At 39.2% G+C, this 22,083-nt stretch overlaps 1 protein-coding gene across 4 annotated transcripts in view; it reads left to right on the plus strand.

Annotated features, from left to right (window-relative positions):
• TENM4 (teneurin transmembrane protein 4) overlaps nt 1-22,083 on the plus strand; it is a 605,662-nt gene that overhangs the window by 411,893 nt on the left and 171,686 nt on the right. For all 4 annotated transcript variants that reach the window (XM_031066102.1, XM_031066104.1, XM_031066103.1 and 1 more), the window contains 3 exons: nt 4,899-5,069; nt 9,850-10,064; nt 15,550-15,760. In XM_031066102.1, the coding sequence (XP_030921962.1) occupies nt 4,899-5,069; nt 9,850-10,064; nt 15,550-15,760 (597 nt within the window). The remainder of the gene's footprint in view (nt 1-4,898; nt 5,070-9,849; nt 10,065-15,549; nt 15,761-22,083) is intronic.

The following is a 22,083-nucleotide window of genomic DNA, read 5'->3' on the forward strand; positions in this document are numbered from 1 at the left end:
ATACTTGGTTCCATCAATATGAACTTTGATTTATTTGCATGATTAAATAACTCAGATGATGTTAAAGTGCTTGCAAATTTTCTCAGCTAGATTGAATTTGAGTCCAGCAAAAGAACAGCCATATGACACTGGCATGGTTGAAATGCTGAATTCTGCAAAGTAATCAAACCCTGAAAGGACTGGAGTTTGATCTCCAATTTTTTCTGCCAAGAAGGCAGCCACAGATGACTTAGGACTGAGGATAAGGGGATTTAGTCTGCCAAAGAAAATTCTGTTGCCCATTCAGCAAGTTTTAGGGCATCTTTTGCTAGCACTTAGCTACAGGGGAAAGGTCATGCAAGTCAAAGCTTTAAAGTCAAAACATGAGCATAATGGACCAGAGGCCCTAGATGCCTTTTTATCATCTAAGTTGGTGGTGGTGAAACAGCCCAGAGAGCAAGCAGGGTTTCCCCTAAGTATTGTTTTCATTCCAGGAGAAGGGAGACAAGAGAGTTTTCTTCTCCATGGGGAATATAACCAAAGCTTCTGCAAAGAGCCTGTCATGGAGCTTCCTAGGCAGTGAAAGCTACATGGTATTTTACAAAAGTGCACACTTTAATGATTGTTAATTGCAGAGTGCTCTTTTAATACATGGGGAGCTTTCAATATCTGAAAATCTATTGAGCATCATGTTGGAGATGGAGAAGGACATGGGGGCTTTTAGGAGGGCATTTACTCTGTGTCAACAACATCTTGTATCTAGCTGAGCAGGGGGCGAAAAAAAGCCAGAAAAAATGTCCACAGTGGGTTCCATTGACCCAGAAACTAAGAACATCAGGAATCTGAAACTATGTTTACAGCTTTACTTCCCTCTTAGGAACATTAACACTTCAAAATATATTATTATGGCTCTCCTCCATGGTTATAGGGCTTTTCCATGATTATGGTCCTTAGTTGGGTTTTTTTTTCTGTGAGAAAGAATTTACACAGATCAAGGTTGATTCATAAAACCTTTAAACACAACTGTGTGCAACAACAGCTTTACACATCCCATTGAGATGTAAAGACCCAAAATATTCACTGCTATTACTACTTAACTTTTTAGCACCAGTGTAGACGTTAGAGCAAGAGGACAAATGAATCTTCCACCAGGTTGCCAATCAGACACTGCTGGTATTTGGAATATAGTAATGAAATCACTTATTCAGGCGACATCCTCATAACCTACCTGCTACAAGAGTGTGTTTCCAAAGTAAATCAGACTCTTTGTTCTTGTTTCAGGTTGACTTTTGTGGTTATTGCCTACCTATAGCAAAAATTGCATGTTATCTGTTTGCCGTATGAATGGAGATATTTATAGGCTTTTATTTTGTGCTTAAAAACATCAACTCAGAAATCCTGAATGGAGCAGTAGCTCTCAGCTTTTACACTGTTTTCTGAATTTTCAAAGCCACTTGATAATCAAAATGCTATTCAAATAATTCGGTTTTCAACATTTTGCACTTTTGTATGCATGGTGTGCATAGTTGTCATTCTCATGGCTTATCATTGGAGAACTTCTTACAGCCTTTCAATACTTTAAAAGGAGGCTTTTAAGAAAGATGTAGAGAGATGTTTTACTAAAGTTTGTAGTGACAGGACAGGGCCATAATGGTGTTAAATGAAAAGAGAATAGATTTAGATTAGATATAATGAATTGTTATTATCAGGCTGATGAGGCACTGGCACAGGTTGCCCACAGAAGTTGTGGATGCCTCATCCCTGGAAGTGTTCAAGGCCAGATTGAATGGGGCATTGAGCAACCTGGTCTAGTGGAAGGGGTTCCTGCCCATCTTAGTGGGGTTGAAAGTAGATGGTCTTCCAACCCAAACCATTCTGTGATTCTGTGACCTGTGTGATGATGAGATCAATGTACGCAAGAAGCTTTTTGCTTTAGACATCTACTAGCAAAGGACAAAATCTACTAGCAAAGGACAAAAGTTAACATTAATACAGGTCTTTTAACTACTGTGTGATAACACAGTATCTATGTTACAAATAATTTGGCTGTATTTTCTATTTTGGGAAATTGTAAGACACTTTTCAAACATTGAGCATTGAATGATGACATGGAATGGTTGATCCACTTGTGCAAGTGGATGGATAATGTGCAGAAAAGCTGTAGCATCTTCCAGAGTGTCAGTTCTGTTGTTAAACTGAAGCAAGATGATCACTTGTTAAGACATTTCCTCTCATGTATTTTAAATTAATTTTAATGCCTGGAAGAAATGCCCACTGCACCCAAAGCAATGTTGAGTTTTTCACCTTTATTTGCTTGCAATAAATAATGATCTACAATAAAAAAAATTCCTCCTAAGGAGGAGAGAAGTAGCAATAGCCTTTTGGGGAATCAATGGCCTTGCAATGTGTTCCTAAAAATTTGTGTGGCACTTAGGCTGTGATGTCCAAAGGACAGAGGAAATCAAATGGTGTTACAAAGAAAGCAAACCACTGGCTCAGTTCTGCCTAAACCGGGAATGCCCACTATAAGCTCATGCAGGTCATTCTAACATGAAGATGTCTGAGAGATGGAGCTGGTGTTAAGCACTTAGCACCAACAGAACTTAGGCCTGACTGCTGTCTAGGAATGCTCGAGTTTGGAGGAGTGAAGAGTACAGTTTGCATTCTGCTTGGAACTATAAACATGCATGTAACTACAAAGATTCCATTTAAACATAGGAACTTGTGTGCTCAGAGCATCTAAGCCCTTGAGCTCTGTAACAGTTCTGCAGCACCTGGGTAACACTCTGGTCCTTGGAAACGTCTAGCCTGGATGGAATTATAAGACAGCATCCAGCACTGAGCTTACAACAGAACTGCTGACAGAGAGCTGCATGAAATGCCTCTTGGAGCTTGCAACCCTGTAAGCATACAGTAAGTTAAGTGAATTAACACAAAATTGCATTTTAATGCCCAAACAAGTGAATTGAATTAGTCCTTTAAACTACTGTAGTTCTCCTTTTCTTTTCTGTTTACTAGAAAAAAGCAGATTCCTACCTGATGAGGTTTTGTGAGGTTAATAGCTATGAAGTGCCCAGGCACTCTGATGATGAGGGCTGTATAAACACGAAGATATTATGCAAGCATAGTGATGCCAAATGCTTAATGCAGATTCCTTGTTCATGGTCTGATTTCCTCTCTTCCCTTTCCTCCCTTTTCTCAATTTCTCTGCCGAGTAAATATATCCCTTTTAGATGAAAATACTTGTTCCTCTTCTTGAAGTACCCTGATTATATTACCAGTAGTGTTGGTAACATTCCTTTTTGGTATACGTACCTGTATAAAAACGAGTGTTGAACAGGCCCTCAGGAGACCTTCCTTGCTGTGCTTTCTTGCTGTGTGAGAGTTTAAGGAATGTATTTTCTTTCCTAATGGATAAAATTGTTAACAAACACAGTCCCCATTTACATAGTAAAAAAAGAATTTTACACTCATGTTTTGTGATGTTGTAGTTGTGCAAAGACAACCTTGTTTATATTAGTAAATGATAGGTGACCTAATTGAGACTGAAGTGGAATAAATCTCGTATTTTGCTAAATTGCCTAAACATGCTGTCTTCAGAGACCTACTCGGATTACTTTTCAATCCTCTTGTAAAGACTGTTTCTGATGCACAGGTTTAAATAAAGTAACCACTTGTCCCTAACAATGGTTGCCAATCTCAGGTATATGTTTGTGAATAAAAATAGAGTTATAGGCCATGGAAATGCTCTGTTTCTTTACCGGGTTTTTGTTTTGTTGGTTTTTTTTTGTTTTGTTTTGGGGTTTTTTTTTGGTTTTTTTTGTTTACAGTAAATGTCTGTGATGTTAGAGCCATTGTATAGTTTCTTGGAGAAATTATAGTGTAAAATATCAAGGCTTTCCCTTAAAAAAGAAATGTCATTCCAAGTGTAGCAAATATCAGATCATTTAGCTGTGTAGACCCTGAAGCTAAGCTGGATACTGATTGAGTATGAAATGTTTATGTTGGTGATGGAAGAACTGATATGGTAAGCCACAATCCACATTCTTTTGCTTTATATTGTGAAGGGGCAAGTATTAGGTGTATAAGCATAAGATTTCCATGCTCCTCATACATGCGTTTGCTATTTAAGTAGTTTGTCTTTTTCCTTTACTTCACTTGTCTTCATGTAATGCCTTGAAATAGACTCACATGTGCCCTGGGTGACTTTGCATAGCCCAGAAACCTACATAGAGCTTTGCCCTGCTATCACACAAATCTAAATGGTGCTGCTTGTTTTCAGTTCTCAAGGATATGTCCTTGATCTGAATAGAAGAGGCTGAGTTGTATGAAAGAATGCTCAGACATAGTTGCTCACATTTGTGATGCAGAGCACAAAGGCATGTGCGCAAGATGGGTCTTGAATTGCCTCAGTTTTTACTTGATCTTAACCAGGAAAAGCTGTCAGAGATGTCTGTAAGGACTTCTGTGTATAATTCATGGGTAAAAAATAAAAAAAGAAAACCTATATAACACACTTGTGAATATGGCAAAATAAACCAGAGTGCAGTTCCGTAGGATTTATTGGTATGTTAAGAAATAATACTCCTTGTATTTCTGTGTTCACTACATTGTCATCCCAGCCTTGGGAACTTTGTGAAACACTGTGCCTGGTTATCCTGTTATGCAGACCATGAGTCAGGAGCGGTTCTGCTGGAAGAGCAGAGGTGATCTAAATTGAGTTTAAGTGGGTGGAAAGACCTAGGGAGCTGGTATGGTAGAAGCAGCAGGGGCTGTCTAATTACATTAATCCCATTCTTGTCCTAAAGCAATGACCACTAATAAGGCACTGGAATGAGGGTTTAGAAAGAGAAAGTGCCCCTGTAGTTCTGTAACTCTCCCAAACAGAAAAAGATGACTTTTCTCATTGCTCACCACAGCCATGCACCTGTTTGGCCTAAACTGGCACCTGCAGCCGATGGAAGGGCAGATGTATGAGATCACGGAAGACACAGCCAGCAGTTGGCCAGTGCCAACGGACGTCTCCTTATATCCTTCGGGGGGCACAGGGTTAGAGTTACCTGACAGGAAAGGCAAAGGAGCCAGTGAAGGTATGGTTGGTGTGTGTCCATGTTGTGAGTCCTCTGTCTGCCTCTGAACTCCAGCCGTCCAATCTCATGTTCCATTACCCTCAGTGCTGCCATCAGCAGGTGCTTCTCCAGTCTTTCATGTCTAGAGCTAGTAGCTGTCAGTCCTGTTTCCATATGTTTCTAAGTTTCATACCCCTCTGATGTCCACTAATGCAATAAAACTGTGTAAAACCTTCTCCACACATTCAAGGCATTCTCACAGACTACAGAAGGCCAGCATGAAAACCCTGCCTCGAGTGGTTGTTTTCATGGAAAAACATTGTCTCTTGAAAATTAAACGATTCCTGGAGCACTGGATCAAGCTTCTTCTACAGAACTACAAAAATGTTTGAGTTGGACTATTTGTTGCCACTTAGCAAATGTTTTGAGGGCCAAAATACTTACTGAGAGCTATTACACTGTAAGTTTTGGCACTCCAGAGTTGAGCATAACTTTGCAAAAGTAGCCAGATAAAAACCTAGTCTCCATAAAGTATCATGGTTGTTGACAGAAATTAGAAGCAGCTTATGGGTCCTCAATTCAGCAGCACCTTACTCAGCAGCTTTACATCACTGTGTTCTTTTTTTAGAGGCGCCACTGTTGAAAGTACTTGTAAGCTCTGCAAAGTCTTATCCCTCCCCAGATATAGCTGGAGAAATGAAAAATGCAAACTTTCAGAAAGCTTTTTTGTTTGTGCGTTAAGCTTCTCTATATATAATTATGAGATACCAGTAAAGTAATAGACTATTCTTAATAGTTATTTTGTGGAAGGTTTTTGGACAAATAAGATGTATGCTAGTGTTCTTGCAACTCACTGAACTCAAAAGTTTCCACAGAGTTCCCTAGGCTTTGGCTGATAGCCTGTATTTACATGTTTAATTTAAATTAATTGTAGCATTTTTTTCCTATAAGAGTTTTTCTGTCTTTATTAGTGCAAATGAAGGCCATAATTATGTATGTTCCTCAAATCAGTGCATTTACTGGTAACTGACGGCTGCCATAAAGTTGCTACAAGGAATAATCAGCTAAGCAGGTTATTCTCAGCAAACCTTACTAGACAGTACAGCAAGCTGCAGACAGCCCTGCTGTTCTACTCAAAAATACTTCACAACAGATCCTTTTCTTTTCCCCTTTAACTTGCCATATGGTTCATTTTTGAATCATCTAGCTTTGATCTGTCCATTTCCTTTTAAAAGTAAAAATAAAATGTAGGTATTCAAAGCTGCCATCCGAGTGAAAGACCTCCACTTGATTTTATTTTAGCCACGTTTATAGTGACATGAGTAGAAGTTTTGATTGCTGCTCTGTTAAAAGAGAAATCTGGGAAATAGCATAGTTATGTCATGAGAAGACCCCTGAAGTTAGTGCTTTGTATAGATCTTAGGGAATCTGTTGGCTTTAGAGGGAAAATACCATGTCCTGACTAAAAAACATATCAGCGCATCTTAGGTGCAGGAGTAAAACTGTCCAGCCTTCAAATGCAGCTTTCTCCCCATCAGATAACTGTGTAACTAATTCTGGACTAGCAGTGCTGCCAGGCTTCTGTTCTAAACCAGAATGTGTGATTGAAATTTATTTTAAAGAGAATTGAAATATATTTGAATGTCTTCTGGATCAGAATGAAATAGGCTAGAATGTGTTAGGAGCATCCTTAGAGCTGATCTGAATGAATCATTACCAGTGTCTTGCCAACTCTCAGTAACAGTCATTCCTTCTCATCTGTGGCTGCGGTCCAGAGCAGCATTTACCTCTGTTCAAGCCCAACCCCATTTACCAAAGCACTTAATCACATGCTTACATTTAAGCGTGTAATTGACTGTGGTTGAAGTCAGAGCTGTGTGTGTTTTTAAGTGTTTTGATGGGTCATGGAAACATCCTGTGAGAAATACAGAGAGATTCAGCAAGGTCTGAAATGAAATACTTCATTTTGATATAAAGAAATTAGGAACAGTTGCTACAGTAACTAAAAAGTTCAAGGTAATGTGCAGAAAGAGCAAAGTAATTGACAGCCCGATTAAGAATTCAGACCTGAAGTTAATTTTAAAGAGTCAGGTATTCTGATTAAAAGCCAGTTTCTGATTAGAAGCTGAAATGGCTTTTTTATTGTACTTTCTTTGTGAAGTATGCAGTCCATAGGGCCTAATCTTATTGTAGACTGCAACTGGTGAAACAGAGAGGGATTTCAGGGACTGAATTCAGAAGAGAGCTTCTCCTTGGACTTCTGTATCAGGACAAGCTTCAACCTCTGGCAACATGACATAACAGCTCTTAGGATATATGCTTTTCAGACATACAGCTGTCGACCAAGAGGAGACATAAACTTCGTAATTGTGTGTACAAAAAATTATTTCTGTGAGACTGTCTTCTGTAATCACAGAAGCATTTTCATTTGCATGAGCAAGTGCTGATCTCTCTACAGAATACACCTTGTGCTCATTTTCTCCAGGCTCTATCTTGCATAGCAACATCTGTCATATTAAATTCTCACCTTCTCTGATTCACTCTGATGTACAGTCTTTATTAATGAACAATCATGGGGTATATCAAATACTTCAGGTTTTCATCTGAATGTCTAAGAATCTATAAAACATGTCAGTGGTAATCAGAAAAAATATATCCTTCATTTGAACCAAAACATGTGATGTCTTTAGCTCTTCTTTAATAGAATCCTCAATCTTTTCATCTTACAATAGTGCAGTAAGAAAATTTGCACGAAGACATTGGAACTGTTTCCCATAATCCTGGGAGTGGGAAAAGAAAATTTTAGTATGCCAAATAAATACTATCAATCCAGTTGATAAAGTAATTCCCTTCAGAATGTAGCTGGTTGATTTTCCTGGTACAATTATACTCTATTAGCCCAGAAAGATTCAGAAAGAATGCCCATTTACCTAAGCTGTTTCCTATTATCTCCTTTAATATGTACATGGACTGAAAAAAGATAAAAAGTCAGCAGATTTCCTGTCTATATTTATTTGAGAGTGATGAGCAAAGATAAATTGAGATCTTATAAAATTAAGAGTAGCTTTTTTTGTGTGAACATGCAGCCTTTGCCTATATACCTTTTGTGTTGGTATGCACAGAACTTCTGCCTCAAGATAGCTCATGCCATCAAGTCCTGCTCCAGCAGTATCCTTAAGCAGTTGCTAACTTTAAATCAGGGTTTAGTGTTACTGGAGCCAAAAGTTCTGCAAGGAAAAATTCTCCATCCTTAATAGTTAATAAACATATAATTTCTATATTGATTTTCAGAGACAGCTAACAATTTACATCTGTTTCTAGAGAGTTTGTGTTGGGATGGTATGTGGAGAAATTTAAGGCAGTACTATATTTAACATTTTGTAATCTTAAAGGAAATGTCATTTGAAATAATAAAATGCAATGTTCTACCATTCACATTTTCAACATGGCAAGTAAATTCTGGGACTATTTGACATAAATTCATGATAGATGGGAAAGGATTTTTTTCCCTCATCCTCAAATATAAGTACTGGAAGAAAAAAAATTCATAACATGATTTTCCTACAAAAGAATGTATGTAGCCACAAGTTTCCTTCTCATTTTGTTACAATTGTTTGCTCTGTGAAATGCAGAGTAGTGTGTGCTGTAATGGCACGGAGATAAGAAACAAATTTATTTGCATTTCCTAAATTAACAATTAGTCCTTGTTGGTGACATGTTGCTCTCCTTGCTAAAGCCAGAATCATTCAGGTGATGCTACTGCATGATTTTCCACTAGAAGTGTCCTTAATAATGGCTGCTTGCTAAGCTGTTGCCTTCTTCATCATCCCTGTGCCCTGCACCCAAAGCTGTGGCCACTGGTTATGGCACAGGCTGAAAAGGGAACATTCTGGCACCTGATTTTTCATTCCTCCCCTCATTCCCTAGTCTTCCTTTGGGTCCAGATTTTTTGAAGCAGCTATCTGCTTTGGGAGCTATAACTGCAAAAATTTCCAACCTGGAATTCGTCAGGTATGTTTTTAGGGGTGCCAAGCTCCCTGCTGACTCCCTTGGACATTATGGCATGTCCTGTTCCCATTTGAATACCCATGCTCTCCAGACTGGTAGTTTTAGAAACAGATGCCTCCATTTGTCTTCTGAAAGAAAATGGATAATAATAGCATATTTTACAGATTATATTGAACCCCAATTAAAATCTCTCATGGTTCATAATAGATACTACTTAAGTGCAGGGTATGGTCTCCTTTTTCTATCTCAGTCCTTTTTTTTCATTAGCTTTTTTTTTTACTATTTCAAATACTGTTACCACTGTCAAGGATTAATTTAGTAGAGAAACATTTTCCTTTCCCCACTTAGGCATCATTCATGCTGCTGTTCCCCATCCCACCATTCCACTCTGTGGCACATCTATCTCATTCTTGCTACACTTCTCTCTACTAATTTAATGATGACTTCTCCATTCCTAAACTTATATTAATGTAGGATATAATGTCAGATGATTTATTCTTATCTTTGGAATGTAATTACACACTCTCCGATGTTACAGTTTAAACAAAAGGCCATTTTTCTCCAGGTTGCTCTTCCCATACTCATATTTTCAAACAAAACAGTTATTGAAGCCAGAAATAATCCTACCAGCTTTTTTTCCCATTATCGTATGGATTGGCTAGACAAAGTACTCTGAAGACTTCGGGACACTAATAGACTGTTTCTCAAGATCAGTGTCAGAGATACCAGTATGATTAGATTACTTTCAGGATCTAAAGACTAATTCAAGAATTTTGTTCCTGTGTTTTGGCAGGAAAGCCCAGTAGTTTCTTTCCAGACGACAGTTTTATAGACTCCGGAGAAATTGATGTAGGCAGACGAGCCACACAGAAGATCCCTCCTGGTATCTTTTGGAGATCTCAGGTGTTCATCGACCACCCAGTGCATCTGAAATTCAATGTGTCTTTAGGAAAGGCTGCTCTCGTTGGCATCTATGGCAGAAAAGGACTCCCACCATCACACACACAGGTAATTATTTCCTTAATTAAATTATGTGTCACTTACTAAATTGTGTTGTCTCAAATTGATGTTTGTATGATGTATTATTTCATCTATTTCTTTCAAGAGTTTGTTGCATGCTTGCAAGATGCCCAAGATCATTTATCCAAAGAACATGAATCAAGACATAATTGAAAAATTTACACAAATTAATCTGGTAGGCTGTAGGCAGGGGAAGAGCAGGCAGTTGCCTGAGGCAGCAGAAGAGAAGGGTTTTGTGAGGCTGGTGGTCACTGAGGCTACCAGCTGGTTGCTCCAAACAGCAGAAGATACCACCTTCTCCATCCAGTGCTTTGCACAAAGGCAGCCACACGCCAACTGCATCCAAAGAAATCTTCTCTTAAGCAGATTCATATACATCAGGTCTGTCTCTCTTTCAGCCACTGCCTTTCCTGTCTCATGGTAAGGGCAGCAAGACCCCAGTTGGTCACCGTTATGGGAGAAAGATTCACTTCTGTCTTCCATGTCAGAATGCCTTGAGCCAACCCTTCACATGATGTATGCTGGCTATCTGCTTAGACTGAGGTTTGTCAGGGCCCAGTAATTAGTGTATAAGAAAAGCAAAGCAATTTTTTACAGAAAGCCACCAACTTAGGTAGAAATCAAGATCCAAGTTATTATTCTGTAGGACTAAAATGAAAGCAGATGCTTTTTTAAATACACCTTGATAAAAAAACATATCAAAAAATCACCTTGTGAGAAAAGCTCTGAAGAACCATCCCCTTAAGTAAGAAATTTATACTTTTTTTTCCTCTCCTTTCTGTTTCAGCTTCTAAGCTGCTCTTACCCAGATTGATTAATACATTAGGGCATAATACACTGGCAATGCAAAGTATCTTACTCTCACTTGCATCAGCAGGTTATCAAAGAATTAGCAGGTTTATGGTAGTGTATCTTGCCCTTGCCCTCTACTATTACCTGAAAATACTAGAGATTTATAGAAATATCCCACCTTTTTTTGTTTTTGAACAAACAAATATGTTTATTATGATCTCTGTGGATAATATGGTATTTTGTACATATTAACACACCTCCCACTTATTTCTGTCAAAGAGATTCATAAATCTATGCTTCTCTGTGTACTTTCCTGCAAAATTAAAATATTTCAGTAGGACCAGCACACGATAATTCCAGTGCCACAGTAATGCTGTTACTGCCCTTTTCTAATCAGTCTCTTTTCACAGGGAGATTCAAACATTTATAACTAAAAAATCTTGTGTTAGTTAAAGAAAAACTCAGGTCATGATTCCATAGTACTAACTTTAGATCAGAACTCTGTATTAATTTTATTTGTTTATTATCATCTTAAATTTTGTTATGGAACAGAAGTTATTACACAGATAAGTTCAATTGTTTAAGTAAAAAACCTAAACTTTAACAAATAAACCTCACTTTTTCCACGGAGTGCAGTCATTGGTTTCCCATGAGATCATAATTCCTGCAAGCAGATGTGCTCAAGTGTGGGCTCCATTGTCCATGAGGCCAGAGGTCCTGCCAGGAGCCTGCTCCATCACAGATTTGGGATGGGGTCACAGCCTTCCTTCAGGCATCCACTTGCTCCTGCATGGATCTTTTCGCCAGGTTGCTTGCAGGGGGATCTCTGCTCCGCTTTGGAGCTCCACAGGCTGCAGGGGCACAGCTGCTTCACCATGGTCTGTGCCACAGGCTGCTGGGGAATCTCAGCTCCAGCACCTGGAGCACCTCCTGCTTCTGCTTCTGCACTGACCTTCGTGTCTGTATAATTGGTCTCACTCCCCTCTTCTTCAGCTCCAGTTACTCCTGTGCAATAATTTTTTTGCCTTCTTAAATATGTTATCAAGGAGATGACAATTGCTAACATCACTGAGGGGCTCAGCCTTGTCCAGTGGCAGGTCTGTGTTGGAGCTGGCTGGCATTGGCTCTGTCAGATCCAGGGAGAACTTCCAGCAGCTTCTCAAAGCAGCCACCCCTGCAGCTCCCCCTGCTACCAAAACCTGGCCATGCAAACTCAATACAATGCTCAAAGTCATGGCTATCCATGCTTAAATAACAAACTATTCCAAATTCTCTTTGGGAAACATTCTCTGGCTGTGGTGATTGTTTTCTATTTTAGATTGCCAACAACTATGGTCACTAATTAGTAAGAAGAAAATGTAAGTTCCAAATTTCTATAGTCTTAGAAATAGATCATGCAGAAGCCCATAATAGTTTACTATTAATGAAAGGCATTTCTTCTCATTCTTCTCAACAAATCATAATAGTTTACTATTAACAAAAGGCATTTCTTCTCATTTTTCTCAACAAATCATAATAAGTTACACAATTTTGTTATGGTCTATTAGATTTAATCTTCCTAGATCAAATCCTTTTTTAAACTCATTTTAATAAATCATGAAATTTAGGGATAGGTCATCATTGCTTGCAGAGGGCTTTTTTCCATTTATACAGTTTGAATTGATTAACATGGTATTTTATCAATTATTTCCTTGCTAGCAGTAACTAATTGCCTATTAAAAATCTTTGAATGTATTCAAATGCAATAACGCCCAATCCATTTGTGGTTCAGTTAATATTTACAACTAGTAACTAGTAGCTTGGCCAAAGTCATCAACATCTGCAGCAGCATCTTGCAAATATTTATTGAAAAAACCTTTTGTTTTTGGCAGAAGGCCCCAAGTAAGCATAACCCAGACTGAAGTAGAACAGCAGCAGCTCACTGTACCTGAGTGCCTTGAAATTGTTTTCATCTCACTACATCTAAAATATAGCAGGAAGTGGATGCTTGTAAGCACAGTCCACAGGATATTTCTTAGGTGTCTGCTTTACAGTGAGGCAGGTTGCATCCTAGAAGTGTCTCTTTGCTTGCAATCCAGTGATTCTAGAAAACTAATTCAAGCTGCCATGGACATAGCAGCGCTCGGTGAAGTGAACTTTTATCTATGGGTTCTTGAATTCTGTTTTAAAAGTTGAGTCAAGCTGTTCCATCATGCTCCAAAATTAATATGGAAATACTTTGGGTTTTCTCTTACTGGTTTTACCTTCTCCAGTTCACTTGTTCCTTACTCAAACTCAAGCTCTGTTGAGACATTCCCAGCACCCAGACACCATGATGATGTCCTCTGTCACTGTCCTGCTCAGCTGTGTCAGCCATGGTCACACTGAGACCTGAGGAGGCATCAGCCTGGCAGTAGTTTATGCTCAGAGTGGCTACAGAGACCTGGGTCCCAAAGTATCTTTCAAACCAACCACTTGCCAGTAACCTATGGGGATCATTAAGTCCAACTCCTGGCCTTGCACAGGAGACCCCAAGATGTGCCTGAAAGCATTGTCCAAACACTTCTGTGACAACTTTGCTGAGGAGCCTGTTCCAGTGTTCAGCCACACTATGAGTGAAAAACCTTTTCCTGATATCCAGCCTTAACCTTTCCTGACTCAGCTTCAGGCTGTTTCCTCAAGTCCTGTCACTGATCACCACAGACAAGAGATCAGTATCTGCCCCTGCACTTCCCCTCAATAAGGCAGTTGCAGACTGGGATGAGGTTTGCCCTCAGTGTCCTGTTCTGCAGGCTGAACAGACCAATGACCTCAGCCACTTCTCATGCAGCTTCCCATCCAGAGCTTCACCATCCTTCTGGCCCTCCTTTGGACACTGTCTAAGAGCTCAGTGTTTTTCTTATATTGTGGCACCAAAAACAGCCCCCAGGACTCGAGGTGAGGCTGCCCAAGTGCAAAGCAGAGTGGGACAGTCCCCTCCCTTGCCCAGCTGGCAGTGCTGTGGCTGATGTCACCCAGGACACAGTTGAAACAGAAATGCACATTTTTAATTGCAAGTGTTTAGAATTTATACTTGCCTTGTATTGTTAGATTTTAGATTGTATATTTTTATAATTTATATATATATGTCATATTTTTCCTAAACTGAAACTCTGTCTCTAACAAAGCTAACTTGTATAGACACCCAAAAGGAATGACCTTGTATGCAGTATGGCAGTATGGCAGCTTTTACATTCTCAAAAAGACATTTCAGCACCAAATTTGTGATCTGTATACTGAAATACAGCCAAAAGAAAATAGAAGTTAAAGCAAAGATCAAAAATAATTTCCTCTAAATAAATAATTAAAAATACATAATTACAATAATCTAGGGATGAATTTCGTCATTTTGTATGCGAGCTATGTCATACATAGCTTATTGCTCAAAATGTTCTTGGAAATAAACACTTCTTTTTTTAACTTAGTAGCTTAACTTTTTTTAACATTTCCTACATAGGAAAGAACATGTCATCAAGTCCATATCTTGGTTGACTTTGAAGACCATACCAGACAACTTAATAACAGGCACCCAAATTTTGCTGCAGTAAAGTGAAAAGGGATAAGCAGCCTAAATATTGATGCCACAATCAACTAACACTCAGCAACCATTCAGTGCAGCAACATTTATGGATTCAGAAATAGGTGGTGTTGTTTCTTTCTGCCTGTTTTTCTTCTTCCTTCCAAAAAAAATCACAAACTTACCTGATCAGCTGGATGAGAGAGGCAAAGCCAAGTGATGTCAGGGAATAGAAAAGCTAAATAGTGCCTCAGCTGTTGGATTCTGCTTGCAAGGTGTCCTGGTCATCTAAACACAATACAAGTCAGATTAGATGAGGTTCATTTAACATTTGTGATGTCTTCTAGGCTTATATCTGCATCATCTCATTAATATAATACCAGACAAAGTACAGTTATTGTGGAAAATCAGTGGAAGGTTATTTAAATAGAGGACTAAAGGGAGTTGCAATACTAGTATTAAAGCAAAGCAGTCGTTCAGTTGAAGTTGCCCTTGCAAAAAGTAAATGCATCCTTTTGAAGAAAATACCTAGAGCCACTCCTTAAATGAGACTTTTCTATATTATTTATCTCTTTTCCATGTTCATTTTTTTAATGATCTTTTAACCACCTTTCCTTTAACCACTTTTTCCACTTTTTTGTTTTAAGATAAAATCCTTGTTGGCTAAGCAAAATACTTCTGCAAAACCTCTACCAGAGTTCACTTTAAAATATTTTTTACTTTTCCCTTGGTGACCCCTAGCAACTCCAGCAAACAACCCAGTTGGGCTAGATATATTTTTCTGTCTTATTTTTCATATTAGCCAAGACATAAAAAAGATAACAAATAAGCTGCTTAGTGTCATATTTACAGTGCAGTTGAGGCATGATCTCATTATTTCCTGCCTATACTTCTACAGAATGAGAACACCTCAGTAAGGTCAATATGCTGCAATTCACCTTCTAAACAAAGATGATTTCAAGATTTATAAAATTACAAGAAAATACATTAATATACTAAACAAAATGGTTACTTGCAGGTAGTCCAGGAAAGTACTTGAGTTACCAGAGCAAATCCTGTTTATGATGCTTTTGCAGACCCAGAATTAGAGACTAAGCTTGAGGATACCTGATAAACACACAAACATCACTCCCTCTTATGTTTCAGTTTGACTTTGTCGAGCTCCTTGATGGAAGACGTCTGCTGACCCAGGAGGCGAGAAGCTTGGAAGGACCTCAGCGGCAGCACAGAGCTTTTGTGCCCTTGGCAAGCCATGAGACAGGATTTATCCAGTATTTAGATTCAGGAATATGGCATTTAGCCTTCTACAATGATGGCAAGGAATCGGAAGTGGTTTCTTTTCTTACTACTGCTATTGGTAAGGATTTCCTCTATTATTCCTAAACTCCTAAGTACGCCTTGGGGCCAGGTATTAACGCACGTACTCGAATTGCATGATGGCTTTGTGTGGTTTTGGAGAAAATGCTTGGAGGAGATTGTATTTAGCAATATGCTGAATACTGTTAGACCCTAAATGTTGAGTAAGTATTTTGTAGGTCTTTTAAGTAACTATAATCATAACGAGATCCTGCACAGTGCCAAACATGGATTACAAGCTGGAAAATCCTTGCTTTATTTTCTTACTTTGATTTTCTTTTTAGTTAGTTGGCTTTTGTTGGTTTTGTTTGATTTTTGTTTGTTTGATAGGCTTTTTTCCCTTTCTGGAGCAGAGGTGTAGGAGTGATTGAAGAGTAGGCAGTAGCACTATTCCACAGTTCTATGTGACAGGCAGTTCTGCCATTGAACACCATCAAAATCACTCAAGCTGGAGTTCAGGCAGAGTACTGGGGTTAAAACTCCAATAAAGGGCGCTGTAGGCCTTTGGCAGTAGCAACCACAGGAATCTGTGTTTCTCCTTGCTAACAGAAAGAAGCTGAGATTGCTTAAGAACAAATTAACTAAATACATCTTCTGACTTCTCTGGCAGTAAAATGCCCTGTCAGTTCAGCTCACAGGCATGGAGTTGTTGCTGTCCGAGGCAGAAAAGATGCTGCCAGTGGGTGCCTGACAGCACACTGAGTATTTTTCTTCCACCCTGTAAATAGGTAAATCTGTTTCCGATTCAGTAATATTTAATTTTAAGTTTGTTTGACCTGCTTAAACTGTTCATATACCAAAATGCATTTGGTTGTAATTTAAACATTAGTCCATAAAACTAGCACTCAGCTTTCTTCTGACCGCAGTGTTTAATGGACTTTTTTTCTTTGCAGAAAAAAGCAGACTCATTCCAAAGCTGCCATTAATCCCTCTCCCAACAGAGGCATTGGTGTTGAGTCTCAGCTGTCTGCAATAGTTACCTAAGAGCTAGGGGCTGTAATTTGTCTTGGCAGGTTAATTAAAAAGTTTAGGTCTTAACTAAAGCAAAGTCATTAACATCCCAATATTCCATTTTAGCACTAAAGTTTATCTAATGCAGAAATGGAAACTGCTGTAATACTGTGTTTTAAATTTAAAACCTGGGAATGTGATGTTCTGTCTTGTTTGCAGCTGTGCAACACTAACGGTAGTTACTTCTAGAAGTATGTTAACTTAGGAAATTGAAGTCTTACTTTATAGAATGCGGTTTTACTTCCATTTAGTTTACTTTAGTAATTTGATTTTTTACTTACAACAACCACAGAAGCTTAAGATATTCTTCTGAAGGCAGCTTTTTCTCCTTGTTGAAGAATGTCTTCAGTTCAAAATTTCCCGTCACAGGAAAGAAATCAGTAAGGCTCTTAGAGCAGAAAACACATTTAAAGCACTGTCACTATTGTTCTTGTTTTCAAAGTGATGCTTAAGTGTTCTAGCCAGACTTTTCTCTTGGCCTAATTGCACTAATGTAGGTAAAAACAAGGAGATAGAGAAAAAAGAAAAGAAGCATTCTTAATTTGCCTTTGAGCATCAAGGGAATGGTGAGGGTGAGAAGCATGTCAGATTGTCTTCAAGGCAATCTTAATTTTTTTGGGTTTGCTCTGCTGTACCTTCATGACTGCATGATAAACAGAGCAGTCCACAATATGGAGCCCATGATATATTCGATATATCCCCTGCTGACCTTGAATCACTCAGGGTTTCTGTGATTCAGAAACAAGGAAGTTTTCTTTTGCTACACAGGTGGGAATCACTTTATCCACTGGCAGCTGTATATCAACACAAAGATGTAGTGTAAAAAACCTGTGTAAGTACAAGCTATGAATTTTGAAACAGACTTAAGTAAAATTTTAAGTAGGAAAATGTAGCTTATTGGCTAGAATCTGTCCAGAAAAGTGCAGCATTTGTATAAGTACCATAAAAATCACTATAATAGCCTTAACAAGGTGGTACCTTTCTCCTCCATCTAGTTTTCAACAGGTTGTTTGAAAAAAAAAAACCAAAAATAAACAGCCAGGTGTTTTGTGTAACTCTAATGCTTCAGAACCTTTCTAGTGTATTCATGAAGTCTGGTAAGACATGGCTGCTAGATTGTAAGTACATAAATACTGTGGTACTGTAGTGTTACTATTTTTTTTCACTGCCCAAGTAAAGAGGATAAGGCAACCTGACAGTGCTTATGAACCAGTGTGTAAAGTTGCAACACAAAACAAATAAATCAAGTTACACATGATGGGAGCCTTAGATCTGTCTGTGCAGGGTGAGGAACCTTCAAAGGAGTTGTGTTGACTGTCAGAGGCAAGCTGCCATTTCATTTGATTCCATTTGGCAAGACTACCTAAAATATCTCCCTTTATTATTCCACTAACGTAGGGTTTACAGTAAGAACAAGTTTGAAAAGTATAGCTGTGATGCAGGAAGAAGTAGGATCCAATGATCTGAGAAGCAGACCAGCAGCCCAGAACTCCTGAATTCTGATTGATGTGTTAATTCTTCCCCAGCCTAGGCTCATGCTTCAGCTGCTCACTGTGTAAAACTGAGGAGAGTGACATTTCTCTGGAGATGCTGTGAGGGTGATAGAACTGCTGGGAAAATGAATGAAGCATTAATTAATAATCACAGATAGTAGTAGAAAGTACAAAATTGATAATGGTGATCGTAATGATAAGTTCATAAAGCCAAACTGTGCAGTCATTGCTTCAGGCAAACATCCCCTGCGAGTGAGGACTCACCAAAATAAATGGCAATAGCTTTTACTTCAGCAATAAACATGTTGGATGGAAAGACTGCTGATTTTCCAAGTCTTATCTGCTATGTTTCAACAGACTGAGCTGTTCAGAGCCAGCAAATCATTGCAGGCTCTGTATGACAGTATCAACTGCAATTACTGTGCAGTGCTTGCCTGGAATGATTTGGCTTCCATTATTCTAGTGAAAACTGGAGAAAAATGGAAAAAGGCATCTGTATTCCCAGTTTGATAACACGCAGTTAATTTCATAAATTGTGAGGCTGTCCATTATACAGCTTTGGAATGTGATAAAGCTATAACTAAATCCACTCAGGAACATTAGCATAGATTTTGAGGGCGGGACATGGCAACTTGGCCTGTTGTCTAAATGGGTGTGGAGTCATCATCACTGAAGGGCTAGGTGTTTTCAAAATGTGTGCCTGTTACATACGCTGAATGTAAACCTGGGATCAATATAGCCTGGTAATGCCTGTCAGAGCTTATACTTCTGAATAATACAGGAAATTCAGGTAGAGGGAAAAATATTATTCTGGAAAAATTTTCAGCTTTTAACAGCATTTTTATATCCCGTTCTTCCAAATTACAATTCATTACGTTATAAAGGAATGGACACTCAAAGTCTCTTAATAATAAATTAACCTTTTTGTAAATTACATTGGTGGCACTTTCTGAAATTCCTAACAGAAACACTACTTTGAGAAGCACCTTGTGGCTTCACAATCTGCCATGATCTGCCTGATAGTGGTAATTTATTTAAAGCAATCTTGTCTAGTGAAGCAAAATAGTAGGCTAAGGAATCAGCTGGAATCAGCACATCTGAGACAGATTTTGGCCAAAAGTCTGCTCAGTAGAAGCAAGAAACATCTGAGAACCTGAAAAGAGCATCTGTGGAGTCAAAGTGTCTTCCAGCAGCTGTTACTGCTGAGCTCAGGCAGTCTCGACTGTGCAGGGCCATTGAGAAATCAAAAGGAAAAGCAAAATCAATTGTCCGTGAGAGGAGAGCATCACTGTTTACCCGCTTGTCACCCAGCAAGCGACAGGAAACACATGTAGAACACCCGAGATAGGATGCAAGGTTTTATCTCATTCCTATCTTCTACATGAGACAATGCTTAAGTTAAGAAAACGACCATTCTTTCTGCTCCCTCTGCCATCTGTAAAAAAACCCTGCTGTAAGTAGTGTCCTCCACTGAAGTGCAAGATGAATTCCAGTGTGACTTATAAGTGGCTGCCAGCAATTCCAGCACCTGGTAATACACACCAAAAAGGCAAGTGCCCTTCCTGCAATAGCCCAGAAGTAACCTACCCCATGCAGTCCCTAGGACAGCACTTCACACTCAGGAATGGTACCAGCAGTGGAACACTTCATGATAGGACTGAGCTCAAAGGAGAAACTGCAGGGCACAGAAACAAGCATGGGACTGGAAACCCGCCTTGTGTGAGAGGTGACAAGAATGGCTTCTTCAGCACTGTGTGAAAATGCCTTTGTGTTGAGCTTATTCTTAGCAAAGGGAAAAGCAAGCATCTGAATAGCTCAGATTTGCTTCCATTGCTTTTGCTGCTTATGTTTAAGCTAACTTTAGCAGTTTCCACTTCAGAGAGGGATACAGAAGTGTGATCCACTTAAAGTCTCAAAGCCATTTGTGTTATTTACACTTGCTTTGCTAATGTCTGGAAAAATCTTAATTGTTATCATGTAAATATTGAGGAGTCAGGATACTATGCAGAGTAACATGGGATGTGATCTCTTCTGGCTTGCACTTTGCTTTTAGCTTCTTAATGCCACAGTTACTCGACTTAAAAGTCCCCCATGTACTATTAGATCTTCAGGACTCTAAAGGAGGAGAGGTGGTTTTAATGTCCCAGCTACCCTTTTCTGAACTTCTCCTTAGGCTAAAGAGGCTGAAAGTTCAGCAAGTACTTTGCTGAATCAGAACTCCTTAATTGCTAATGAGACTCCAGCTGCTCTGTGGAAGAGCTCAGTTCTCCCCTATTGCATGAGTATGGTCATCTTAGCCCTTCTGTTTCAGAGAGGGGCATGGAGCACTTCCACCTTGTGGTAACCCTCTGCAGATAATTAGTTAGTAACCCATTCCTGCCCACACTCACAGCTCTTTTTTTGCTCTGCATAGAAAAAGAAATACAGCAATATGAGAACTGTGCCAGGAAGGAAAATCACCTAATTTTTGATGTTATTGATCTCTGTGCTACAAACAAATAGCAGAGCTTTGCTGGCTCTGTAAAGAGTTGTTTTGACTTTGGCTCTGTATGCCCCTCTACAAGCAGATGTCTGATGCTCTGTCAAATGGGTGATGCTTTTTTTTGATTATTCTCTTGTTGCTGCCGACCCTTTTTTTGATACTTTGTTTCCTGCTTTCTGCTCTTACCTAGCTTCTCTGAGTGTGGCCAAGCTCATAGGTTTCAGGTAGTATTTAGAAAGGATACAGTCACTCAATTCATGTAGAAAGCAAAAAAGTGCATTTATGAGTCCCTGCCAGGCTGTGTTAGGTTTTTCTTTCCTTGTGTATTTGATCTCATGAATGACATTTTGTTGACAGGTCTGCTTGACTGAAAATGCTTATCCTCAGAGCAGGTTCAGGTTATGCTGCAGCACTGCAAAGTGTCTTCCTTTAAACATCCAGCTGGCCACAGAGTTTGATGGGGTCCTCTGTGAGAATTGAACTTATCCATACAGAAGGTTGGCAAGAAGACAGGAGACTGCCCTCTCCATCCTAGCCAAATCCAGCCCAGTCGGATAAGTTTGGTTTCACAAGGCGAGACAGAAGTGTGGGGTGAACTTCCTCTGCCTGAGCTTTGTGAGCCGCAGGAATTCCCCACTCCAAGCAGGTGTCATGGTGTGCTTGATGAGATTTCACTTTCATCCAGCCCGTGTGCAAATCTAGTCTGTTCTCTTTATAGAGCTTAATAAAAAAAAGAGAATGGTCTGAGTCTGGATTTAGAACTAGAAAGAGGTCTGTGCAGAGGTGAAACTTTTCACATTAGTTTGCACTCCTTATATCCAGAGTTTGTTTGCTATTCTCAGTAAAACACTGATGATGATTTTGGATAGATAGTGACACAGCCCTTAAAACTTTAGCAGCTGAAAGCCAACAACAGCTTTATCAGTGAACCCTTAATCTTTTCATGTTTTTCCTCAAAACTGATGAACAGCCTCATTTCCCAGTGAAGTGAGCCAAGAGGGTGAGCATGTTCCAGTGTTGGAGTTTATCTCTGTGTCTGCCTTTTCAGACAACTCCTACCAGATCAAACATTCCTCCTGGTTCTTAAATCCCTTTCAGCTTCAGTCAGTAATGTTTGTACGTGATCCTATGGTACACTGCTCCCTAAATGTTAACTGCAGCTTTCTGCCTGCTGCTGCTAAGAGCTACAGCACTTCCAAGGAACAGGAAGTCAGACCAATTGTTTCAAATCTAGATGTTACTTGTAATGACCTTTTTTCTCTCTGCAAGTGTCTGAAACAATTCTTGCATAATAACCCTTCTTCCCAAGCCATAATGGCAGGCAAAATTATTATTTCA

This window comes from Geospiza fortis, unplaced genomic scaffold (genome assembly GCF_000277835.1).
Source record: "Geospiza fortis unplaced genomic scaffold, GeoFor_1.0 scaffold16, whole genome shotgun sequence".
In the NCBI taxonomy this organism is placed as follows: domain Eukaryota; kingdom Metazoa; phylum Chordata; class Aves; order Passeriformes; family Thraupidae; genus Geospiza; species Geospiza fortis.